This window comes from Nelumbo nucifera, chromosome 2, assembly GCF_055504915.1.
Source record: "Nelumbo nucifera cultivar China Antique chromosome 2, China Antique-T2T, whole genome shotgun sequence".
Classification (NCBI taxonomy): Eukaryota; Viridiplantae; Streptophyta; class Magnoliopsida; order Proteales; family Nelumbonaceae; genus Nelumbo; species Nelumbo nucifera.
Window position 1 is genome coordinate 96309361 of NC_142650.1, and position 26281 is coordinate 96335641.

The 26281-nt window shown below is 36.4% G+C and overlaps 1 protein-coding gene across 2 annotated transcripts; it reads left to right on the forward strand.

Annotated features, from left to right (window-relative positions):
* On the forward strand, positions 1–20370 carry PRFB3 (peptide chain release factor). 2 transcript variants are annotated; one of them, XM_088899110.1, is made up of 6 exons: positions 1–359; positions 3212–3429; positions 5158–5358; positions 7829–8065; positions 13743–13926; positions 20032–20370. In XM_088899110.1, the coding sequence occupies exons 1-6, from the start codon at positions 194–196 to the stop codon at positions 20310–20312; spliced, it is 1287 nt and encodes a 428-aa protein (XP_088755236.1). In that variant the 5' UTR covers positions 1–193; the 3' UTR covers positions 20313–20370. The 2 variants fall into 2 exon arrangements, with proteins under 2 accessions (XP_088755236.1, XP_010246247.1); XM_010247945.3 differs by having other exon boundaries at positions 8–359; positions 7853–8065.
* The last annotated feature ends 5911 nt before the right edge of the window (positions 20371–26281 follow it).

Consider the following 26281-nt stretch of genomic DNA (forward strand, 5'->3'; position numbering starts at 1 on the left):
ACATAGGTTATGCATTCAAAAAAGATTTGCACAATTATGAATCTTTGAGTCGGGCTTTGGTTCGGTCCGGTCGGAACGGACGACATTATCAAGAAAGAGAAGAGTAGCAATTAGTCTATGATAGATTTATAGCTTCTGCGACTGGCCTCCTGCAATGGCAAAGTGAAGGTCGAGTATTTTTTGGCGGCAAAATATGGTGGTCGAAGGGGTGTCTGCTCACTTTATTGGAAGAGAAGTTGCTCCATTTCGTTCGAAATGGGGGGCTTTAAAGAGAACACATTTACAGTCTCAGCTTTTCTTTTCAACAATTCGAGCTTCTCAGTCCATGGAGGACAAGAATAAGGTCTACAAAGAACTGGGTTTGTCTCCTCCTCCTCCTCTTTCCTCTCTATCATATTCCAATTTGGTACATACTACATAAGGATCCTTTTTTTTTTTACTCTGTTTAATTTGAAATGGTTTGCACAAATATCAACGAGATTCCTCTTTTGGTGTTAAAATTCGAGACGGGTTGAGCCTACTCTTACCGATCAAGCGGGTTTGATGAAACACAGCTGTTACTTGTAATATAATGATGTATTGAAAAACAAAACAACTGTTTTGTTATCTGTGAATTTACATACTTGCTTGTTTTTCTAAGAGTCATTTCGGTATAGTTTCGAGTGATCTAGGGCCTGAAAAGGGATCAACTTTAATATCTGGAAGCTTAACAGTCAGTTCAGAGGCAACTCTAGAGGAAGATAAAAACTTGTAGGAGTTTGGTTCATTATAAGTTAAGATGCCTACAGGATTACTAGATATAACAATTTTTTATTGGAATATCATTAGATATAACGATAATTTCAAGTATCCGGAAGACATACATATTTCACTGGATATTTTTATTTAAATAGACTTTATTATGGAGTCAAGCTTATTATTGTAGTTTGTAATTTAAGCTTTTGTGTCATAACAAGTAAAAAAAAAGTCGTTTGATGGTTTCCTTACCAGTTCTTACATACTTGGTGAGTTGGTGGTTTCCTGACAATCTTGTGCAGATTTTCTCGTTTTATCAAAACCAATTTCTCAACATCAATGTCCTTTATAAGAATTAGTAGATATAGCATGGATGGCCTTATTTGGTTAAATTGCTTGAACAGAATGTCTGGTGAGGGATTATCAATTTTACTCACACGATGGGAAAACTACAACCTCTTAAAAATATTACAGTGGAAGGGGATTCTAAAGTGGTGATGGGTTGGCTGAAGGATAATATGTTGGTTAGGTGGCATTTGCTGGCCTAAATATTAGGGAGGCTAGGGCTATTCTGTTTATAACTCATTTTATTTCTTGATCTTAATAAAAGTCAATCGTTACTAAACTGAAAAACAAAAGAAAAAAGGACTTCTAAAACAAATACCTACAATAATAAATCTTAAAACTACTTGAATTCTAACTTCTTACCAAAAACAAGAAAACTCTAACTAAAAATTTAAAACAACCAAAAATAGAAAACTCATCATAGATTATTGGCTGTCTGTAAGTTGGCATAACTTAGTAACTTACACAATTCATGTCCAACTAACATGATATGCTTGTTGGATGGATAATTGAATATAGCTCTCTATTGACACCAAAATCATGACAAGTGAGTTTGGACATTCCAAAGATGATGCTTTGTCTTTCTAGTTGAAGTTCAGTTAGTTCAATTATAGTTTTGAATTTGAGATCCTTAGAATTCCACTTCTACATCAGGAGGCCTCCAAAGATAAATGCCTACAACATGCTACAATGTAGATGACAAGTAGAAATACTTAAAACCCCATACCTGCCCACTTTGTCTAGGAGCTTCCAAACCCACCAATCATTTTTTCTTTTGATTGGAACCTACCAATCATATTTTCTTGCACTATGCTTTTGCTAAGTAGTAGAGATATTTGGTGCATTATTTGTACCCGTTCAGGTTCTATCCCTGCTAACTTGTTGATCTATTGTGGCTATGGAATGAAGGAGGTGGAGGAAAGTAACATTTTGTAGCTCATTCTCCAAGCTGTCATGTGGAGGCTGTTGAAGGAAAGAAATAGTTATACCTTCAATAGAAAAGTATAATTTTTTGGCAGGCAGAAGTGGTGAGCAACTAACTTAGCTTTTAAGTGTGGTTGAACATTGAACTTTGAGGGGTATCTTGGAAAGCAGAGTTTGACATGGGTGGGAAACTGATGAAACATATTGTGATTTTCTTGTATCTGTTAGGAATTGCCTACTTAATCAAAGAAGTCACGACATTCCTGTTTGTCCTTGGTTTTACTGAACAGAAAGGGCTTAGATCACTATTTTCCAAGGAGATTCAAGTTGCACTATTAGGTGTGGTGCAGAAGATGTCAAGGGCTGGCAATCCAATTTCTTAACTTGCCAATTACTACTTGTGAATCCCTTTTCACCACAAGGTTCCTATACCTGTTCAGCAACTTAGTCTAGGGCTTGATGATCAAGGAAGGAGAGTGGGTGTCTCAATGCCTGAAGAATTTTAGATTTACTCTAGGGCTGCAAATGAATTGGATGGAATTTTGATAGGGGATATCTGAATCCCATCCAATAGGAATTTGAGAGGTTCGAGTTTGATTTGATATCTGATGGATATGTAAAAGATATATCTGAATTTGATTCATTTAACATATCCAGATATCTGATGAACCTGATTTGATTAGAATATACCAACAAAGGTTTCAACCTTCAAATAAGGTTAAGGCACCATTTATGAACACGAGATTAGAAGTTAAGGTAGAATCAGGACTGTGATTTGCACATTGGCAATGTCTTAAATATCTACTTAGCAGGCATCTAGATGTAAATCTATAACTCTATATCAATGATATTAATAAATAGAAACCAATAAAAATGATAGTAATAACAAGAAAAAGATAGAATTGGATAAAAGGATGGATAAACAAACTAGATATAGATATTATATGGTTTAGCATGCTTCCCATGCAAGGGGGTTTTGTGCAACACCTTCTAGATGTTTTGAAAGAAAGGGAAGAAACTAGAGAAAGGGGAGAAGGCCTAGGGCCTAGGCTAAGAGGCTCATTGGCCTCAAGAGGGAAGGCCTAGGGCCTAAAATAAACAGCTGATTTGTCTAGTTGGCTGGACTCGGGGGAGACATGATCACTTTATTCTTTATTTGAAATTGGATATGAGCATTGATCTCTTTGCTGTTCCTTTTTTTTGTTAGGTCTGTTTTCATTACGGAAGAAGATTGAAGATGCAGTTTCCCGTGCTGAGATGTTGGCACCAACAGCATTGGAATTAGAAGAAGCAAGACGAATGAAGCAGGAAGAACTAATTCGTGAGGAAAATCTTTGGGAGGACCTAGCTAAATCAAATGAAATTCTTATAGAGTTGGCTGATAGTACCAGAGTAGTTGATGCTCTCAAAGACCTTCGATATAAGGTGCTATTGCCATGTAGACTAGCATTATATGAGATTAATTGAAAGTATAGGCAATTCAATCAATAAACTTATATTCACAACACTTATTGATGAAGGAATACAGAGATGGTGGTATTATCTCAACATATAGCTGCCTACTTGGAACTTAGATTATGATGGATGGACTTTTCTGGATGGAAGAAATTTTGCTGTTATCAGGTCAATGTTGTGGCATGTTCAAAATTCCAATTAACTTGCAGATTCTGATGCAACACTTACTGGATTGCAATGTTGTCAGACTCAGATTGGATCACATGGTCAAACTGTTTTAATGGTGACCTAGTAACATTGCTGGGTTAGAATGCCCAGTTCTTAATTTTCTAAAATGTTGTTTAAACTATTATTGACCAGGCAGTTCTCTGAAAACTGGATGGTTTTTACTCAACCATCCAATTTTCAGGAAATTGCCTGGGTGAACATATGAGAGTTTTATTATAAAATTGCATCCTAAAGTTTTCAACCTGAGTCTTGTATTTGTAAATTAAGGGATAAATCACTGGGCTACAAGCCTATTTGTTTATTAAGCTTTTTATTTAACTCTTACATACATACTTACAAGCCTATCTTTATATATATATATATTGTGTGGTAATAACACACTTGGGATGACTCTAACAGTCTAATAGTCTACACATGTAGAGGTGAGAACCTTGACCAATGGAATAGAGCTTAAAATTAATTTATAGTTGTGATAGATTAATTTTATATTTAAGTTTGACATCACATGTCACTGGTTTGACCCAGCTGTCAGACTGACCTATGAACCAGCCACTTTCCAGGTTTGCAAATGATCTGAGTCTGACTATGTTGCTTGATTATCCTTGTGCATGATGTAATGATGTCTATCATACTTCATGGTTTATCTGTGCCTAACAGAAAGATTTTATAGCAAAGATTATGCCTTTAATTTTACTATTTTCTATAATCATATTACTATTGAGTCTGTATTATTTTTTCTATGCTGGTATGAGTAAACAAAGTGGTACCCTTAACCAGTTCAACAATCATATATTTCCAATAAAGTATGTTTATTTGGGTTAGAAAAATGTTTTCTTTTTCTTTTTCCATTTTCATTTCTTTATTGGAGATAATTAATCTTTGTACAACCAAGGGAGTCAATGGTTACTATATTACCTAGAAGGCTAGAAACTTACTTAGCCAGTGCACATAGTGGGGCATGGCTCCAAAAATGGAGATATACTTAGACTCCTTAGGAATCAGTTCCAACTCTGAACCTAGCTGGTTGTTACCAAATAAACATACAATTATATGCATAGAAGAGAAGCAAAGTAAATCCACTTTTTAGGTTTTTTCCTTTTATTTTTAATTGTTTGAATGCAGTAACTTTAGATTTTAGTACTTTCTATAAGAATTTCTCAAATTCTATATACCCCCTTTATTACTGATTATTTTAGTTGGTTGGGTTTGGAACCACCCAACCATGTATGCCACAACTGGACCTGGACAAATAAGAAGACCCTATTTGGTGCATAAGGTTAGTTAGTATCTGGGCAAACATGGCCCTGCCTGGCCTGACCTATTGTTGAGTTTCCATACTACAGGTCTAGTCTTGTTTAATATTGAGGTTAATTTAAGTCCCTTTTTTTGTTTCGTTTCTGCAGTTAATGTAATAAATTCATGCTTTATTCCCTTATTTAGAATTTTAGATGTATTCACAACCATGTGCAGGCTGAAGAAGCAAAACTTATCACACAGCTAGCCGAGATGGATGTTATAAATTATAGGCTTTTTAAGCAAGCCTATAATGCCTCTGTGGATGTGAGCAAGTTCTTGGATCAGTATGAGATGTCCAAACTTCTTAGTGGCCCATATGACATGGAGGGGGCTTGTGTAATTATTCAAGCTGCATCTAAAGGTGTTTACCCTGAGGTTAGCATGCCATACCTCCCCACTTAAACTGTGTGGAACTAAATAAGAGTTTCTCAACTTTCTGCTTTATCTTGTGAATTCTGTGGAACTAACAAGTAATTTGAACTTAGTAGTAGTTTTATGAATAATAGTTAATCAAATAAATTAGAAGCCACAAGGATCATGCATGATTGAATAACTTTACACCATATACAAAATATACATGTATATACCTTTTCATGTCAAAGTAGAACAAAGCAATGTTTAAAACTTTATTGAATACTTATTCACCAGACTAGGTTTAAGTATCTTGGACTTTGCCTTTCTAAATGTGTGATACTGCCCATACTCCATAGTTTCTTCAATCTGACTTCATTAATTGGGAGGAGTGCATATGTGGCAAGGAGATTCCATTTTCTGAACTCTTGTTGGATGTCAGAATCATCCGTTTTCTGAAATCTGGTCCTGTTGGAAGTTAAAATCATGTATGACATGTGACAAATCTATTTTGTGTTTGTCCTTGTCCAGTTCTATTCATTTGTTATAGTTCCAGAATTTTTGCTATTTATTCATCTCTAAGTGCATAATACTAGTTTCTAGAAGTATATTATCTCATTCATGAAAGGCTTGTTGAACTGTCCAGGGATCCTTTCTTTATGCTTACCCTTAAATCTATTTTAATGCATTTTGTGTTTTTGATTGATCCTCCACAAGCGGAAATTTGGTTTTAATCAAATGTCAATCAGCATTGGTTACAAACCTTTCTCCTTATTGCTTAGATGTAGTGTTCCCATCCCAGAACATACACCATGATAAATGCAAGGTTTAGAATGTTGGTGTCAATGGAAATGTCAGTCATCCAAGTATAGGAAACTTGTCGGAAATGTCAAAAATATCATATGGAAATATTGTAAAAATTATGGGTATGGTGAAAACATTGTGAAACATGCAAAAATATAGAATGATAGTATAAAATTATAAAAGAAACATAGACACATATTTTTAAGTTATTATCTTGTTTCAAATCATAAAATAAGGCTAAGAAACTAAGGTTATAGACAAAGTAACATGTTATGAAGTTTTCCTGTAACCTTAGTTAAAGCTACATGATCATTTTTCAACACTGGGGGTGCATAAGTCTGAACTTTTTATGGTTCATCTGTAATTCTTTTTGGAAATGGTGCTGCACCTCGCACCTCTGTTGGATTGCTTTATTTGTAATACTTTGTTGTAACACTTTATATTTCTTTAATAAAATTCATTACTTATCGAAAAAAAAGAGTCAAAGCTATATGATAGAATGAGTTCACGCAAAATTTAAACTCATAGAAAATGCAAATGATTCATATAAACTAACCAAATAATTTATTACACAAACAAAACTAATATTTAACTTCATGTTTGTAAAAGAACATTGAGCTGGCTCAAAGTGGTTATCATGTCGGTACCCATGGAAATGGAAATGTCATGGAAATATTAGGAAATTTATAGACATTTTAAACCATGGATAAGGGTACTGAGATTTGATTAGGAATAAGTTGATACTGGCTTGAAAGATGTCATTGCAGTCATTTTTCTGTCATGTATTTTGATTTCATTTGTTTCCTTTTGAGGGATTTTCATTGAAGTTTGTTTGAAGCAGTTCTGCTATTTTTGGCTTCTGAATGCTATGTAATAAGCTAAGAAATTTCTTGTATCCTATGATTTCTATCTGGTTTTTCTTTTTTGATGAGTGACAGTAATTCATAATTTTCATTGTACATATTCATTCTTTTATTCAATTAAAATTCTCACAGTTACTGATCATCAAGTAAAAAAAAAAAACAATTCATACTTTTTATTGATAAGAAATTAGATATATAAAAGTCAAAAGGAAACAGCATTATTGTTAGACTAGTGACTACCTTCTGCACTGATTCTGTAAAATGACTCCCTGGTCTTGGCCCACTCCAACATATGTTTTGTTTTGATTGTCAATGGTATAATTTTATTGTTTCTGATGAAGTATGTTAAAAGCAATGAGATATCTTGTTTGCTAGGGTGGCATAAATCACTTAACCCCTTTCACTCCAACACACGATTTCCCCAGAAAGTCCAGTCCTTAAAGGGAGTCAGCCAAACTATTGGATGATCTGGAAATCTAGCTTAACAAGTACTTCAGGTTAGGTCCAAAAACTCTGTCGTGTCTAACCAGAAATTACAAAGGCCATAGCACATTGAACCTGAGAACTGTAGGACAGCAGCTTTTGCTCTAATCTCTAAATCACCCCCCCCATACCTGATGTACCTCGGTTCCTAGGCAGCATCAATCAAAGTTAAAATTTAATTTGCAATAATCTAGTTAGTGACATACATCCCTTATTGTCTTTGCAAGGAAGACCCTGCCATTATCTGTCATCTGCTGATGATTTCATCCATAGCCTTCGCTAATATTATTTACATTTATTTATCTATTTATTTATTTTGTACTTTTGGAATTATTTTTCTAAAGGCAGTCTCACAAAACCAATTCCAGATGTGGGCAGAGCAACTTCTCAGCATGTATATGAAATGGGCTGAAAAGCAAGGTTACAAAGGGAGAGTAGTTGAGAAATGCTCTTCTAAAGGTGGTGGTATAAAATCAGCAATAGTTGAGTTTGAATCTGAATATGTTTATGGCTATCTTTCTGGAGAGAGAGGAGTGCACTGTATGGTCAGAAGTTCTCAAGATGGATCCATTTTTCATGAGGTTAGTATCCCTTTTTTGAATACCATATTTCTTAGAATTCAAAGTTATTGCAACTGATAACTTCAGTTTTGTATCATTTGCTATGTTAACCCAAAGATACCTAAGGGTGTGAATACCTTGTGCCATAATGAGTTATGTAACATGTTGGGAATGATTGACATCTGTGACCCAACTTGAGGGGGAATGTTGTAGTGTTGTTATATGTTCTCTTGTAGGTACAAGGGCAGCTTTGTCATCTCTTCTTTTAGTATGTCACCCTAAATAAAATAATGGGAGTTGGCAGCCGCCACACGCATCTATTCTCTCCCAAACTTCTGTTTCATGTCTCTCTCTTTTCTCTCTTCCTCTTCTTCTTCTCTTGCAGGTTAATTTCACACTAAAACTGCATGAACATCTCATTCAGGTGGATCTGGAGGTTAGGGGTGAGAAAATGGGTAGGTTCTACTCAGAACCGAATCGAACCGACCTCGAACTGGCCTTCAACTGACCCTACCCAACCTATTACTAGGCAGAGAGTCTGGTTCCAAATTCTTGGAATCAACCCCCACCCAAGCCAGTTCTAAGGTCTACAGGTTTGCCCTACCTTAACAAACCCAGAGAACCGACCTTGGTTGGTCTTGGAACGAAACTTTCCTTGAAATATCTCCCAAAATATTTTGATGATGTGAAGATTTGGAGTCTAGCACTTATGGTTACAAAGACCATTGCCTCACTTGACCATTGAATCACTTAAGTGATTAGATCATTTTTCTTCAATTTAATATTTGAATGTGTATTATAAGTAATATAAAAAGTAATATGTACAAAATTTAAATTATGATGATAAGTTTTGATGTTATTATTATTATTATTATTTGAAAATCAATATTTTAAAGAACAAGATTCATTTTCTTTTGGGGGGGGGAGGGGGGGGCATACAAAGAAAGAACAGGTTCCACAGGTAGACCCTTGAACCACCAAGGCTAAAACTGACCCTAGAACTGAACTGAACCGACCCATGCTCACCTCTATTGGAGGTTGGCAAACTCAATAGTTGATAGCCTAGCTAGACTTGGAATGGGAGGGGCATATTGTATTCAAGAGCTTTTTTCCCTTCATGGCTACATTTAGCTTTCAATTGTAAAAATCCAGTGGCCTCTCTTTTTACAAGGTCTTTTATCTAGTACCTCAGGGTGATATAGATGATTGTGCTTTTCCACTAGTTTACTTTGTTGATTCAATAAAGCCTTATGATCTCTTAACGATTAAAAAAAATGTTGGATTGTTTTAGAGGAGTTGCAATGAATTGATCCAGATTCCCGATGCCTATGATTAGCACATTCAAATTTTCTTGTTGGGGCTAAGATCTCTCCAATCTCTCCAATCTAGAGGGATTGATGCACAAGCATCTACTTGGTTGGAGAAGCCTTTGATTTTAGTGATTTTTATGTTTGCTGTATTTTTAGGGTATTTTAGTCATTAGTAGTTCAGAACTTCAGATTCAAAGAAAGTCATGTTAGTATTTCTTAGTCATGTGAGTTTTCAAGTAATAATGTGAACTATGACCTTTTTGTCCAAAAATTAAATTGCTCTGTTTTGGTGGTCCAGATGAAAAAAAATGGTGGCTATTATCTATTCTTAGTAGGGTTTGAATATACAATGGTCATGCTTCCCTCATTGTAATCAGTTTTAATATTTCCTTGAGAAAAAAGGATCTTTCCCTTGGTGGTTTGTGCCACAACTGGTTTAGAAGCTTCAGGGCTATATTCTTCTGATTTTCTTTTAATCAAATTCTATCTTTTCACTCTCATTTGTAGTGAATTCATTCTTAAATCTGCTGGTTTGGTTGCCTCTCTCTTGCTCCTGCATTAGGATCCATTTTTTTCTTTTTTTGATCAATAACTGCACCATTTTATTAATGATTAAAAGAGTACAAAAGAACAAACAAAGGGAAGGATATTACTCAAGTTTACAACAAAGCGCAAACAAATTGATCTCTTCCCACCCCTTGTTTTGCTAGTACATCAGCAAAAGAGTTAGCACTTCTTTTCTCCCACTGTAGTTTGACTTCCATATCTTTTGTCACCCACTTAAAGCAACTTTCATTTACAGAGCTCCACCACCCATCTTTCTCCTTTTGCATCCAATCTACTACCAGCCTTGAATCTCCTTAAATAATCAGCTTTGTTATATTCAATTCCTTTGCCCTTTGTACACCTTCTATCACAGCCATGACCTCAGCCCTTAAAAGAAAGCTATAACTTTTCCTTCCTCATTTTGGAAAACTTCTCCAATCCTGAAGAACCAGGGTTTCCTTCACTGCTTCCATCAAAATTCAGCTTAGTGAAACTACAAGTTGGTGGAAACCAAAGGGGGCTAATGACAGCTTTAAGTGGGGCTAAACCTGTCACTTCCTTCCCACTTTTTAAGAAATCATCTATAGGGATATCATAAAAAATGTTCAAGGATTTCACCCAATGGACCACTATAATGGTAATGGCTTTAATGATTGCTTCTTTTCTTCTCTCCTTTTCTGAAAAGATTCTTTGATTCCTTTCTTCCCAATTTGTCTAGCAGATAGCAACTCTTATGCATCTCCATAAAATTCTTCCCCTTTTCTTTGACCAATTGACAGAAGTAGAAGCAAACAAGCTTTGTACATTTGGTGGGGGAGTCCACCTACACCCATGCAAAAAGAGAAACCATTCCCAAATAGAAAATACAAAGGGGAAGGAGATTAATAATTGATAGTAAGTCCCACCATTAGTCTTATAGAGAATGCACCAATGAGGGAATAAGCACCAATTAGGTCTTTTTTTCTGGAGTAAATCAGAAGTGTTTATTCTTTCTAGGAGAGCTTCCTAGCAAAAGCCTCCAATCCCAGGAGTAATGGGCTTACTCCATACCTCCTTAACAAGAAAAATCTGCCCAAGACTATTAGCGGGTTAAATTAAAGTCTTGAAAAAAGATGTGCAAGTAAAGGAACCAGAAGAAGAAAGGGTCTAGATATGGCTATCCAATTTAGAAGGATCCAAGAAAACCCTTTTAGAATATGAAGCAAGGCTAGGATACTATTCAATTCATAGTCTCTAAGTCCCCTCCTAAAACCCAAATCCCAATTAAATCTAGTTCTCAAGTTAGAAGGAACCAGGAAGTTAGACACAAGCTCATCTTTATGATTTAAGAGGGCAAATAAAGAGGGAAATTGTTCCTACCGTGACAAGCTACCCATCCAAACATGCTCCCAAAATTTAACAAGATTTCTAGAACACAAATTGTACTTGATAAAAGGTAAGAAAGATGGTAGAATGGTGTGAATGGACTTCCAAAGAGCAAGATAATTAAACATCAGATGCTTAGTTATTGAAGGGGACTCGGAGGTGGTGATTAGGTGGCTGAAAGGAGACAACAGTGGTTTGTGGAGCTACAGCAATGAAAAGAACAAATTTAAATGGCTGAGTAAGGATATTGAGGTGAACTACAGCTGGGTGAAGAGAAGTGCTAACTCAATGGCTGATGGGTTAGCTAAGGGGTGGTTAAGGAATCTCTGTTTTGCACTATTTTTTAGCTTCTTTCTTTGTCCTTTTGTTGTAGGGGAGTTAAGATAGTTTACCTCCCCCTTTCTGTAATTAAAATTTCACAAATCTTATTCATTAATAAAGCTTATTGTTATTGATAAAGAAAAGGACTTCCAAGGGGAAGCTCTTGTAACCCTAGCCAAGACTCCCGCATGGCCGCTGCATCCCAGCCATCAGCTGCAAGTCCATGAATGCTTAGCCCACAGCTTGTCCCTACCTATGGGTATTCTCCATAGCCGCTTTCCTAGTAGAGCCACTTTTCTCTTCTCATTATTCCCAATACTTAGACCACCAAATTTCTTACTTCTGCTAATCACCTCCAATCTAACACTATGACCCCCTTTCTCCTCCCTAAGTTTCATCAATCTTTCCAATTTTCTACTCACCACCTCTGGAATTTTAAAGTAGACAATAAATAAACAGGCAATTTGGCAATAGTATACCTGATCAAAGTTATTCTTCCACCCAAAGAGAGATAACCTTTTTTCCATAAGACTAGTCTTTTGGTGAATTTCTCAACAACAGGGTCCCAAAAATTGCTACTCCTTTGATTACCTCCCTAAGGTAATCCCAGATAATTCATAGGCTATTGAGAAACCACAAAACCCAAAATATCTGCACTATAATTTCCACAATGCAACTTTTCTCAAAACTAACTTTTAAATTTGATATTTGCTCAAAGAGTTGTACAATTAACATCAAATTTCTAATCCACCTGATATCACCTCCCTCATAGAAAAGGATAGTATCATCAGAAAATTTTAGTATTACTAAGGAAGTTAGATCTCTAGCCTTAATTACGGAAACTTTGTTCAATTGGGTGCAGAGGTCACTAAATCTCTAGCTGGTTCATTATCTTGTGGAGTGGAATGTGGAGATTAGCACTAGGGGTATGACCATCCTAGGAGTTAGGTCTGTGTTTCTTTGTCCAGGAGTGAGTGAATTTCTTGTACTTGTATCTCAGATCCCACCATTTGCAGTTCTGTCATTTTACTTTTATTTCATTGTTAATGAAACTATACACTATTACCTATCAGAAGTTATAAACATATATGCAGATACACACATAAAACTCAATATAAATACAACTTATTACACAACCAGTAGACAATTGGTTGCAATGTGTAAAGGTTGAGAGCTGGGATGTAAACCTTGAGTGTGAAACAAACTGAAATCAGAGGCTTAAGGAGCAAAAGAAGTCAGTGGTAGGAAATGAAAATGAGGTCATTCTGATGGATCATGACTGTAAGTGCTTGACCAGCCATGCTCAACCCGCCTTGGAGATTGAAAGACATCATCAGAAACTGCTTGGATATGAAGAGATTGTGTGAGACTGAAGTTATCTACAGGCACCTATCATGAAGCAAATCAAGCTGCTGATTGGCTAGCAAACGAAGCTCAAAGAAATGGGAATAGACTCTCAGCACTCAACCCGAGGGCCCTTCCTGGGGACCTAAATGCTATTGTATTTGGAGATTTGTGGGGACGTGCTACCCCGTCTTATGTAGCCCCTTCCGTTGTTATCAAAAAAAAAAAAAAAGACTAAGAACTTTCTCATTTTTTTTTTCTGAGAAGTACCTAGGCAATTGGGTTTTTCACTCAACAAAGTTTGTTGGATAGTCATGGAGTTGCACAGGGATTTTTGGTTTATTTGATTTATTAATCATGCAATGAATTGTTGGTTTCATTTCAGTTACTTGGCTTCAGAGACTGTTGGTGGAGGGTATTCAACTAGCAATTTATTAATCATGCAATTTATTGCAATAATCATGCAATAAATTGTTGGGTAAGACTGTTGGTGGAGGGTATTCAACTAGCCTTCCAATGGGTTATGTCTATTTGTTTCTTTTTATTTGGTTCCTAGATGCTTTTTTTGTGTGTTGTTTTTTATTTCCTGTTCCTTTTATTTCTTTCTTTTAATAAATTTACCCAATAAAAATTATTGATCAAAAAGAAAGAAAAAGGTACTCATTCTTACTATTCTAATTGAAAGTTTTATTATGTCTCAAACAGAAAAATGCTGCAGACCCTAAGTTTTCTTAAATAGTTGAGAACTTCCTGGTCTTGTGAGATTTTATGTATATCATCAACTCTCTATTTTCTCTCCATTTCTCTTGCAGACTAGCTTGGCTACTGTGGATGTTATTCCTCTGTTCCTTGCAACAGCTTCTGATCTACAAGTTGATGATCAAGATTTGGTGATATCATCCCTATCACCTAGAGGAAAAGAGCAGATTAATTCTGAAGCTGAACCTGCTGTTAGTATTCAGCATATTCCAAGTGGCATCAAAGTGCAATCATCAGGTATTCCGGGACTAGCTTAAACTGTGCATTTATTACCTTTCTTATGGGGATTGATTTGGGTATACCCCTAGCAAGAATAGATTCAAAAAGTAAAAATAACTGTTTTAAATCATTGGCGGTATTTTTCTCTTTTAAAGCATGCACTTTCTGACTAATGATTAGAGGGATGCCCTCTTTATCAAAAATGGATGTGCCCAAATCACTTCACATTTTATCAATATTTCGTATCTTGCTTATGTTAATTTAGCTAGAATCCTCTGTATGACAATTAGGTGTAGTTAAAACCAAAGGATCTGAAGTTGAATATGAAGTATAAATAAGTAAATAATCCACTTTTGAGGAAATGGGGAAGGTGAGAGGAGAAAATTAATCAAAACATACGTATGCATCTATTATGTCTCCAAATCAAAATTATGATTAGAAGTCAGCATTACTTTTGGTATTTATTTGATAAAATTATGATGAGTTCCATCACATGTTGTTTTTCTTTGGGTGAATACAATCATCTACTTCTTGAAGTAATAGCTTTCCTCAATGGCTGTATAGCAATCCACCCACCCACCCCCCTCTTTGGCAGTCACTTGCTGCATACTTTACATAGTACAAGATATTATGAAGAAGTAAAGATTATTTGATCCAAATCCACTAGAGAGATTATATTTTTGATCCTAAAGCTAATGATTAACTTATATGAAGTTTTCATGTGGCTAGCTCTGAAGTCATAATCTTTAAATCTGGATGCAAGATTTGATTATATTGTTGTTGCTAACCAAGTTATTATAAACTTGAAGGTTATGTATAACTGGGTTTTGTGAAAACCCCTCTTTTGTATATTTTGAAGTTTCTACAATGTTATGAGCTCTTACCTTGAGATTATTGAATGGAAAAAATAAAATTGTTCCAATGCAATCAATAACTCAATGCAAAAGATTTTCTTTGGTGTGACATTTTTTCTACTCAGGGTATATTCATCCTGTTTCCATCACAGACAAAGGAAAGAACTGATTATATGTTTGTCTCTTATGAAAGGGTTGTTGATGGAGGATTGGAACCCATCCAACAAACTAATGAGGCCAGTAATTACTAAGGGTCTGATGAATTGACTTTTTTTTTTTGACAGATGAAAAATTAATTCATTAATCAAAGGATATAGCAGTACAAATAACCCAACATAGAGAGGCACGAGGTGCAGCCTCAAAAAACAAAAATTACAACCTCAACAAACAATAATCAAAAGATATAGCTGTACAAGTAACCCAAAATACAGCCTATCATTATCAAGGAGAAGGCAAGACAGTATATTGCAAAGCAGCCCAAAACAGATGTTCTCTATTAATTCATTGTTTTGCAAGAGAATCAGCCAAGAAATTTGCCAACCTTCATACCCACTGGATTTTGACAGTCATATTCCTTATTATCCAAAACACTCGCTTGAGGATGTCCCTGAAACACCAAACTGCTGATACTGGGTCCCTTAACCACCCCACATCTATCTGAGAATCATCTTCAATCTGTAGTCTCTCTATTCCAATTTGATTTGCAAGCTGAATTCCTTGCAGTGCAGCTAATTATTCTGCCCTAGTTGAATCTCCTGAACCCACTGAGCCTGAGAATAAGGCTAAAAGATTGTTGTTCTTATCTCTTAGCACCCCACCTATACTTGAAGGGCCAGGGTTACCTTGGCTACTTCCATCGGAGTTCAGTTTAACAAAACCTTCAAGGGGCAAACCCAATCTGTAAATAAACCTTCCTTGCAGGAAGAACTCATAGCCACTGCAGCCCAATTTCTCCAAAAGTCAGCAAAAGAGAAAGAATGAAACAAAGTTGTCGTTTTCAACCAATGTATCACCCTTGTCAGAATGCAGTCCTCAACTTCCGAGAGGCTTCTTTCCTTCCCTTGAAAGATTCTGTTATTCCTTTCCTCCCAAAGAGTCCAAAGTGAAGCTGGTCTGATACATTTCCACACCAACTTTCCTCTTTTTGTAGGCCAAGCAAAAGTTGAGGACTCAAACAATAGAGCTACTTACGTTGGCAAATTCCACCTGCACTCAAAAAGAGCAAAAATCCAAGTCAAAATGGCTGCAACAGAAGGGCAGGATAAAAATAAGTGAGAACAATCCTCGCCATTAGCATTTATCAAGAAAAAAAAATCCTTGCCATTAGATTTGCAAAGAAAACACCAGAAGGGGGAAATGCACAAGTGAGGCCTTTTCTTTTGCAAGTAGTCCAAAGTGTTGACTTTCCCATGAAAAACTTCCCAACAAAACACTGAGACCTTAGGGGGAATAAGCCTAGTCCAGACTTCCAGACTTCCTTAACTGGGAAACCCAGATGAGCAGAGGAAAGACAAAGTGAATTGAAAAAGGAGATGATAGAGTGAACCTTTTGGGGATGGAGACCAATATTCTTCTGTCTGGTGACAAAGGGTTTAGGTAGACGTTTACCAAGAAGAGAGATCTGCAACACTGGCTAATACAAAATCCCTTAAACCTCTGTGGAAGCCAAGATCCCAATTAGGAGATAAAGGGGTTCAAGGTGAGGAAAAACAACTAGCAACCGGTTCTTTTTTGTGCAAAGAGATGGAATAAAGAGAAGGTAATAAATCCTTAGGAGCTGAATTTTCCACCAAAATATCTTCCCAAAACATTACTAGATTCCCAGAGCAAACATCATACCTGAAAAACTGTAGGAATTGGGGAAGGAGACTAGAGATTGCCTTCCACGATGAAGCCAAAGTAGCCCGTCATGATATACCAACATCCCAACCATTTTTCAGACTGTTAGACAGTTGTATGCCCTTAGCTTTAATCAGAATTATGTGCATTATGAATTTATTGTAAATGAATAAAGTACACATTTGATTCATGTTCCTATGGTGTGTTTCTGTGTAATACCCTTAAACTGGACACTTAATAAGACTTGTGTTAGTTTAGAATGTTCACAGCCATTGGGTAAGTCTGGAGAGATTTATCCTGCCAAGGCTGACACTGGTGTGTGGCCAACTGTTGGGGTGGCTTGTCTCAGCTACCAGGGTGAGACCCGAAGCACATGTAGTGTAGGATTAATAGAACCTTTGAACTAGACCAGATTTCCAGTATTGCCCTGGACCTTGGAGATAGATGGGCAAAACTGGAAAGTTACACATAACCCCTAGACTCGATTATGATACTACACTAGGTGTCGGATTGGGTTGTCTTTGATGTACCAATCAGTGAGATCCTTAGTGGGGGTCAAAACCTGGGTATGTTGGGACAGTCCGAGAATTCATCTGAGTGGGTGATCATAGTGACAGGATCAGCTCCTTTGTCGGACAAAGGTAATGATCGGGGATGCACTCTCTCTGATGGAAACCAAGACTACCGGCAGCCGATTTCAATTGTTGAGATTTTGTTTTGCAAAATATATTTATGTAAAGATATATATATGTTATGGTTTCGAAATGATTTGCATAAGGTTTTAATTCCTGGGATCCATGTAAGCAGAGAGTGCAACACTATTCCTTGCAGTCGAGGGAGAGGTCCTCCCTTGTCGGACAGTGTTTGATATGGGCTGAGAGGTTAAGTGTAAGACCATTGAGGATAATACCTGATGGGCTAATCTTGCATCTGCCCACAGTCCCTGGGTGTTACAAGGTGGCTTGGCCCAGGGACCACTTAGGGTAAGTGTTGGGCCCATAGAGCCCATAAGATGGGTTTCAGGGGGTGCACTGTCCATAACAGTGTATTCGGCCAGCCCTTGTAACAAAGGCTGGGCTGAACCCATGTGGCTGATGTGTAGATCAATGTTTGGGTCCCACGCCATACAAGGAAGCCCAACTGGGCAGCAATTTGGAAGGCTAAGTGAGTACATAACCTTAAATGGGCCTTAAGCCCATTTCGAACTAGGCTGATTTGATCAGTCAATTAAAAGGGGCAAATTCTGAGATGGATCAGCTGATAGGATTGGGCCTAGACCCTATCCACTTAGAGAGTCCAAGATCTAAATGAGATTTAGATCTGGAAGCCTCCTAATTAGATTAGGAGATGGCTGATCTGATCTGCAGATAAGATGAGGATTATCCCTTATCACTTAAAGGGATTTCTAATCCAAATATGATTTGGATTAGCAACTCCTAATGGGATTATGAGCTGATCCCTTTAAGATTATGAAAGAAGAAAGGGGCGACAACTGTTAGTGATTGATGTTCAATTCTCTTCAGAGCTGAAAATCACAAGAAGAGAGATTTCTGCACCCTGTGAACACTCTCTTGTCGCCTCCTTACTGCCGCCGCCATTACCCTCAGTTCGATCTCCAGTTCTTGGGAGAAATCAAGATCTGATCTTGATTCCAATCTTTTGGGAAAAGATTGGTTGGAGCTGTACTCACAAGCCATCCAGTTGATTCTTGCGAAGAGTCAAGTTCTTTTGGAAAAACATTGCTGATTCTGCTCCATCTTGCACTGCGCCATCTTCAGTGGGAGAAGATTTTGGATCCTTCCTTGGGCGTGAACACCTCCATTGGGAGATACTGTTTCTCCGTATCAAGTACATCCTCCCTCCTACTCCTTTTGGTTTAGATCTGGTTTGGTTCTTGATTCAAGATTGATCATTGAAAAACATGCTTTTCTAAAAATAGGGAATTCGATTCCCTGCAAAGATGGAAGAAATTTTTGAAATTCGCCCAATCCCTTCCACAATACTTGGGCGTCCATGTGATGGATATCCCATCCCTTCAGACAACCATGAATTCTACCAATTACCTCATGCCACAGTCTCTCTCTCTCCAATGGCCATCTCCACCGCCATTTCCCTAGTCCTCATTGTTCTTTTGATCCATTAAGCATTAACTGAGAGGAAGAAATTGATGTCTGTGACCTTGTTACAAAACTTGTTCCATCACTAAAAGTCTGGACAAATGGACAGTTGCTGATAAAATAAAAAAAAGCAATGGTTGTGAGTAGAAATGGTGATGGTAAAGATTCTATGAAAAAAATTGGAGGAGAATAAACAATGATTAGCAATAAATCTATCAAAAAAAAACAAGAATTAATAAGGATTAGAAATAAATCTATCAAAAAAAAACAAGGATTAACAATAAGAAACTTAAAGGTGAACTGTAATGCCATGAAATCCACTATATCTTATGAATTTCAATGTGTTTCTACTTAAATCTTAATATAAGAAAGGCTTCAATGGTACTTGAAACTCTGCAACATGATTAGTTATCTGATCCAATTATTTCAGACTTTGGTGGCCAAGATACATAGACAAATTGAACTTGGATGGTGAAAGTTGGATCCATTTAACAATTTTATCGAATACAGATATGCCTTTCACAAAAAAAATACAGATAACTATTTGATCTGATTAAGATCTGAGTCTGACTAAAATTTGATATTAATATATACATTAGATAGTGGAATTCTCTATTTACCAAAATATCTTAGGATACTATCTGTATTTCTATTGATATACATATGGTTTATATGGATTTATTTACAGCCAGGCTTTTCTACCAGTTTATATAGACTTATGTTTACATGTACAAGTTATCTGGTTCTTTTTTAAGGATTTTTCTTAGATTTTTGTGATTTTGAGTGTTTTTAATTTTTGTTGAAATTTAATTGGAGTATATTTTTAATCAAATCAAACTTGGATGGAGGTAGATCTGAATCAGTCAGGTTGCCCCAACTGTATGCATGCTTACAATTGTAGGTTTTAGGCACTGGGCAGATCAATCCTTACCAGAGCAAAGAGCAAAGAGGAAGATTTGATAGGGTTTATTGAAGAAATAACTTCCATTCCCTTCCTGCATATTATTAACTGATTGATGCACTATTTAGATGTCCGACTTCAGCCTTGCTCTGTCTCTTGCTGCCATTTATGTACCACCTAGATCCATTCTTCTACTACTGCTTCCACTATGTTCCATCATGCCTTCATCAATGTTTTGCTACTAAAAAGCTATATTATTTGTATATGTGGATTGTCTAAATTCTTATTATCTTTCAGACCATTATATAACTGTATCATCTCCCCTCCCCTGAAGTTTTGCAAATAATTTCAATGTTAATAAGTTTCTGCCGTTGAGAAAATGAAAGAATGATACAGTAATATGATATTGCAGGTGAAAGGAGCTTCTTTGCAAATAAGATCAAGGCCCTTAACCGTTTGAAGGCCAAGCTTCTTGTGACTGCACTGGAACAAGGAGTCACCAATGTAAAGAATATCAAGAGAGATGCAATTGCTAATATGTTGCATCAGGAGATCCGGAGATATATTTTTCATCCATATAAGTTGGTAAAAGATGTTAAAACTGGTATTGAATTGCCTGACTTGAATTCTGTTCTGGATGGTAATATTGAACCTTTTATTAGTGCCCACATCAGTGTTAAGACTGGCAAGTAGTTCAGTCTGAAATGAATTATTATTGGCCTTAGAAACAAGCATTGCTCAGTTATATTTTCTTTGATTTTTTTTTTTAATTCAAACCAACATACTTCGGTTCTCTATTCATTGTTCCTTCAAGGCACTAGGATATTTAAGTCTGCTTTAGATCATTATCTGTAGGTTATAATTAGGACCAGCTGCTTCTCTACTGTTATCATCCATGTTTGATCCAAGGTCATTCTCTCTCTCTCTCTATCTCTCTCTCTCCCCCCCTTAAGATACACAAGCTATTTATTTTTCAACTATCCTTCTTTAGTTTATAGATACAGAAACTACAATCTTATCAGATTCCAGTCTGTCTTCACATGTGTACCAACTTCCATAGGGGACCATGTAAAGTTAAACACTTTGGATTCTTTACAAACTAAAAGACCCAACCTTTTCTTGTCCCCTAACTGGTGTTGTCTTTGCAAAGTTGTGGAGAGAGCTGTTATCATTTGTTTGTCTCCTGTCCTGTGGCTGAAAGCTTGTGGGGTAAGATGCTTGCACTTTTTGGGTGTAGGTGGTCAGCTCCTACACAGGTCAGTAGCCTTTTTGACCCATCTTTCTTCAACTGGTCTAAGCGGAGGGATGGATTATTGTGGAGTTGTGTTAAGGGCTGCACTGATTTGGACCATTTGGGAAGAAGAAATTCTAGAATTTTCAATGACAATGAAAGAAATCTAGACTCTTTGGGACTGCATCAAAACAAGGGCTATACATTGGGTCAAAACCTTGAAGCAGTTTTCCCCATTCTCCTTTGATGATATATGGAGGAATTGAGAGGCAAGTGGCACTTTCCTCACACACTAAAGCCAATCATAATCCAGAATGGGCTCCTCCAGAAGGATTCCTAAAACTAACTTTGATGGCAGCAGTCTTGGCAACCCAGGACCTTCAGGTATAGGGGATGTTATAAGGGATGGAGGGGGGAATATATGTGCATTGTTCTCAGGCCTGATTTTACCAGGGGATTCCATCTTTCCCCCAAGCAGTTCTGCAGGGGGTACAGCTCTCTAAACAGTTGAATGTGGACAGATTGATAGTTGAAGAGAATTCCAAGTTGGTAATTGGGTGGCAAAAAGGTCAAGACTTGTTTGGACATACAAGGAAGCTGCAAAGAAGTTCAAATGGCTATTCTCTAATATGATTGTAAGAATTCAGTGGCAAAGGTGGTCAGCTAACGGTTTATCAGATTCTTTAGCTAAGCAAGGGGTTTCTAGGAAATCTATATTTTGGGGTCAACTGTAAGCTGAATTGTACTTGAGGCTGCATCTTGCGTCTCCTTTGGGTTGCCATACTGTACACATTTTAGTCAATCCCTCAACATACCCCTTCCATGCAAGTCTTTGACTTTCACCCAGACATATTACAGTGTCGTTTTAGTGTTTCTTTTCCAATAATGCATTTCCTATAATACCTCATACTTGTAATCTGAATCAGGTCTGAGCTTGGGCAATTATGCATTCATATCTCCAATCATGTACCCAATAATTAAAAGGTCAATCTTCACTTTTTCCCAACTTATAAATTTTTATTTATTTAGTGGTTTTATTTTTCAAACCCTTTCTATTGTGATAGATTTCCCCATCTATTTGATGCTACAAACAGAAAAAAAGAAAATTATGAGGTGGGAGAATCTGAAAAATTCACCATAAAGGCTTAATACCATGGGAGAAAGAGGAAGGTTGAAGTGGCAGGTTCTACTTGGATCTATTAATACCCAAGGAACTAATATTTTTTATTCATGTCAAAGAAAAAGAAAAAGTATTTCCATAGGAGGTCGCACCAGTCCAATAGTTGTAATGCATGCAATGCTGCAGGTGTACTTGGGGTGGATTCAAGTTGAGTCGAGTCGAATATCTAGCTATTTGAGCTTGGCTTATCAATACACTGAGGCTCGAGCTTGATTTGAGCAAGATATTGGAGCTTGAATTTGGCTTGAGTCAAAATCTTGTAGGTTCAAGCTTGGTTCGGCTCAACTCAAGCTTGACTGTGAGCCAAACATTTTATAGAAATAAAAACGTATGCATGCATGTACGCATATATACATGTATATATGTAAAAGTGTGATTAGGTTTGTGAAACTGTTTGAAGCTCGATTTAGGCCAAGCCAAATTAAGCTTTTCACAAGCCGAACTCAAATAGTTACTAAAAAGCTTGGCTTGTGAAATGTTAATCAAAAGGTTGAGCATGGTGACATGCAAAATTTTAGAAATATGATGGAACATGTAGCAAGGTCCAAACTGGATTCACTATACCCTGCAAAGACTTTCACATGAGATAGCCACCTTCATGTTTTTGACAAACAACTCATAATATATGACTAAATATGTAGATAATAGTGAAAATACGTAGATATATTAAATTCCCTGGCACCCTATCAGCTGACAGCTACTGCAGCCGCTGTCCTGATCGTTACAGTTGTGCTATTGTTATTTTCTGGGTATCAGTAGGGCTGCAAATGATCCAATCGGATTCATTGGATTTATGTCAGATTTGAATGAACTTGGGTTGCAATGGGATATTAAATAGTATAAAGAAATAAAACTAAAAATGATCAAAATATTATATAGTATTAATAAAATAAATTAAAAATAGAAGACTACTAATAACTCCGGTTGGAAGAAGTGATTTATTATAAGGGAAAGGGGTTAGAAGAGTAGACAAAAAAAGGATATGAATAAATGTAGTACGAAATGATTTAAACGTTAATAATTTAATAGTATATATAATTATAAATAGGATTGATTGGCAAAAGAAGCCCACAACATGACAATAATTTTTTCTTATACAAATGGAATCGTAGGATAATAAGACTAATCATCCAAAGAAGCCCACCAATCATGAACCGAACTGTTATTCTCGGAGAAGCCAGAATAGTATTATCTCTCGTTGTGAGCCAAATTTGTTTAGTGAAATGGCATTTTAAAAATATATGAACAGAATCCTCCTCTTCACCATAAAAATCACAACAGCCATCAATATCAAAATCTCTTCTCCTAAGAGCTATCTTGGAAGGGAGTTTATTATTAAACAAGATATATAAAAAGACCTTGATTTTGGGAGCAATTTTTAGATTTCAGATTTTATTGATTTTCTTTATCACTCTAGTAGGGATACTATGTGTCCAGCTGGCCTCATTGTAGGTCGACTCGACAGAGAAGTCTCCTTTTGGGTTTGGTTTCCAAATTTTACTATCCTCATGATCACCCAACGGAATTTAAATATTTCTATTTTTTTTCCCACGCACTTAAAGGCACAAGGTTCTTAATCAAGTCCTCCTTCCAAGTTTTAGTCTCGTGATTGATGACATCACTAACCCAAAGGTCAATATTATTAATTTCTTCTTTGTTAATCAAATTGATAAGGGGAACCTTATCTGACCACTTATCCAACCAAAATTTTGTCTCATTACCATTGCCAATAATCATTCAAACCCCTCTCTTAAAAAAATTACAGGACTCAATGATGCCTTTCCAAACCCATGAATGATTTGTTTTTGGCTTAGTCTCCCAAAAGTCTTCTCTCCAAAGATATTTGTTACTTACAACTTGGACCCATAAGCTATCCTTCTCATTTAGCACTTTCCAACCTAAATTTGCAAGGCAAGCTTCATTCATCCAGCCTATATTCTTCAGGCCCAACTCACCCCAAAGTTTAGAAGTGTAGACTCGGTCCCAATCGATGAGATGGAGGGGCTTCCTATCTTTACTACTAGCCCATAAAAAATCTCTATGCTTCTTATCAAGATCCTGAATAACACCTTTTGGGACCTTAAATGATCTCATAATATACTGAGGAATCATGTTACTAGAATCCTTTATGAGAATAATTCTACCAGCAAGGGAGAGACAGTTTCTTTTCCATCATGCTAGTTTACTCTCCATCTTTTCACTTAAAAATTTGAAGGTGTCCTTGTTATATTTGTTGCTAAATACAGGAGCACCCAAGTAATTTTCGGTTTTTGCTTGTAAGGGAATTTTGAGAATTTAACCTCCCCTCCGATTCGCTGACCACACAACACAATGATCGCCTCACTCATCCAACCATTTACTGGGAATATTAATGATATAATGTATAAAAGATGTTTCTAATGTGCAGCTAGATGAACATGGCCAGCAATATGTTGTGGTAAAAAATGTGCAGCTAGACTTCTTTACTTCACCCTCTAGCATCTCTAGTAGGGACTCAAAGGTTATGCACAGACAGTATGGATGCAATTTGGGTAGCCTCTCAACAAAAACACTTTCAACATGATTTCAACATGATCTATATCCACATATCAATGTGTCTGAAATATATTTGAGATCAGTCCGGATCTACTATAGATTCACTCAGATGTCACCATCTGCATTCATTTATTTTTCTTTCTGGCTCAGTTTGGAAGGAGTATAAATCCAAATATATAGTGTAAAACCTTGTATTTTGTATTATTTTATATGTATTTGCATCGTACATATTTGTATTTGTACTCTTTCCAAACTGAACCTCTATTTTTTTTTTTTTAACAATGAAACACACAAACCTAACTCTCTCCTTCCCAAACCCTTAGGGGAATAATCTTTTCTCCTTTTGGATAAAATTCCAAGCTCTAATAAATATCATAAAAACGTTCACACTCTACAAATGTGTGAATAATGTGGATTTTTCTGTCAAACCAAATTTTCTATGAAATACCTTGGGGACTTATTGCAAGACTTTACATAAATAATTGCATCTAAAGTAGCGTGGATTGGTCCATGAGATTTAAATGTGGATGATAAATTGCAAGATGGCCTAGTTTAATCCATGCTATAGTGTGGAGCAAACTGAGATACATCTCTGTTAGTGCACCAGTCCAAGAGGACTCTCGTTGTGAAGATAAGACTTAAGCTATGTAAATCCCAGATAAGATAGGACTATAATTCTAGATAAGCCATAACTTGTAGATATTCTTGTATAAATCAAACTCCTAGTAATCATGCACAATCACAACTTTCAATGTATATATATCGAATACATGACAGCAATAACATCAATCAACCTTTGCTGTAGAAACATTCTCTTTCCCTCATCTCTCTCTTCTCTCTGTTTGTCTTGTTTATATCTAATCGCACATTCTCTCGCTCTTCTCTGTTTGTTTACATCTCACCACACATTCTCTCTCCTCTGTTTGTCCTGTTTACTTCTAATCGCACTATCTCAAACAAATGCTTTTTTCTCATTGTGGCGTGGATCAAAATGAATTGAGCCACATATTTTCAAATGAACCACACTACTGAACAACCTCTTAAAACAGCATTTGATTTCTAAGGTTCTAGGGAAATAAACAAAAAACTCTTTTTTACTCGTAAGAAGGCACTAGAACCAAACATGTTTCACCAAAGATACCTGAAGCCGATGATACAATCGTCAAGATGGTCAATTGGCATCCCTCCAAAATAGAAGGCACAGGATCATAAACCTTGTACCATGTGCAGGGTATATAGTCTTTCTTTAACCACGTAAACCTATCAACACATGCAGCTATAGTCTTTCTTTAACCACGTGAATATATCAACATTTTATGATTTAAACCACTATTAACACATGCAGCTATAATCTTTCTTTGATTACATAATGTTATTTCTCTTTACTCTTCTCTTTACTCTTTACTTCAACACGAGTCTTTAGAGTAGTAAAGCAAATATCTGCCTTGGGTTCCGTGGAAAAATTAAACCAAATACCATATGTACTATCATGTAATATTTCTTTGCACACATGCTCTTATACTCTAATATGATTGAATTTCCCTTGCCAATGGAAAGATGCCATGTGGCATAATTTTCAAGCCTCAATGACATCTTGATAATTTCTCCTTGAAGTTAAAGGGAAGGATTTATGCCCCGCTATTAATTACACCCCACTCAAGTGCTACAATTCATTTAAGGGCAAATTTCTTAAACTACCCATATGGTCTAGGAAAT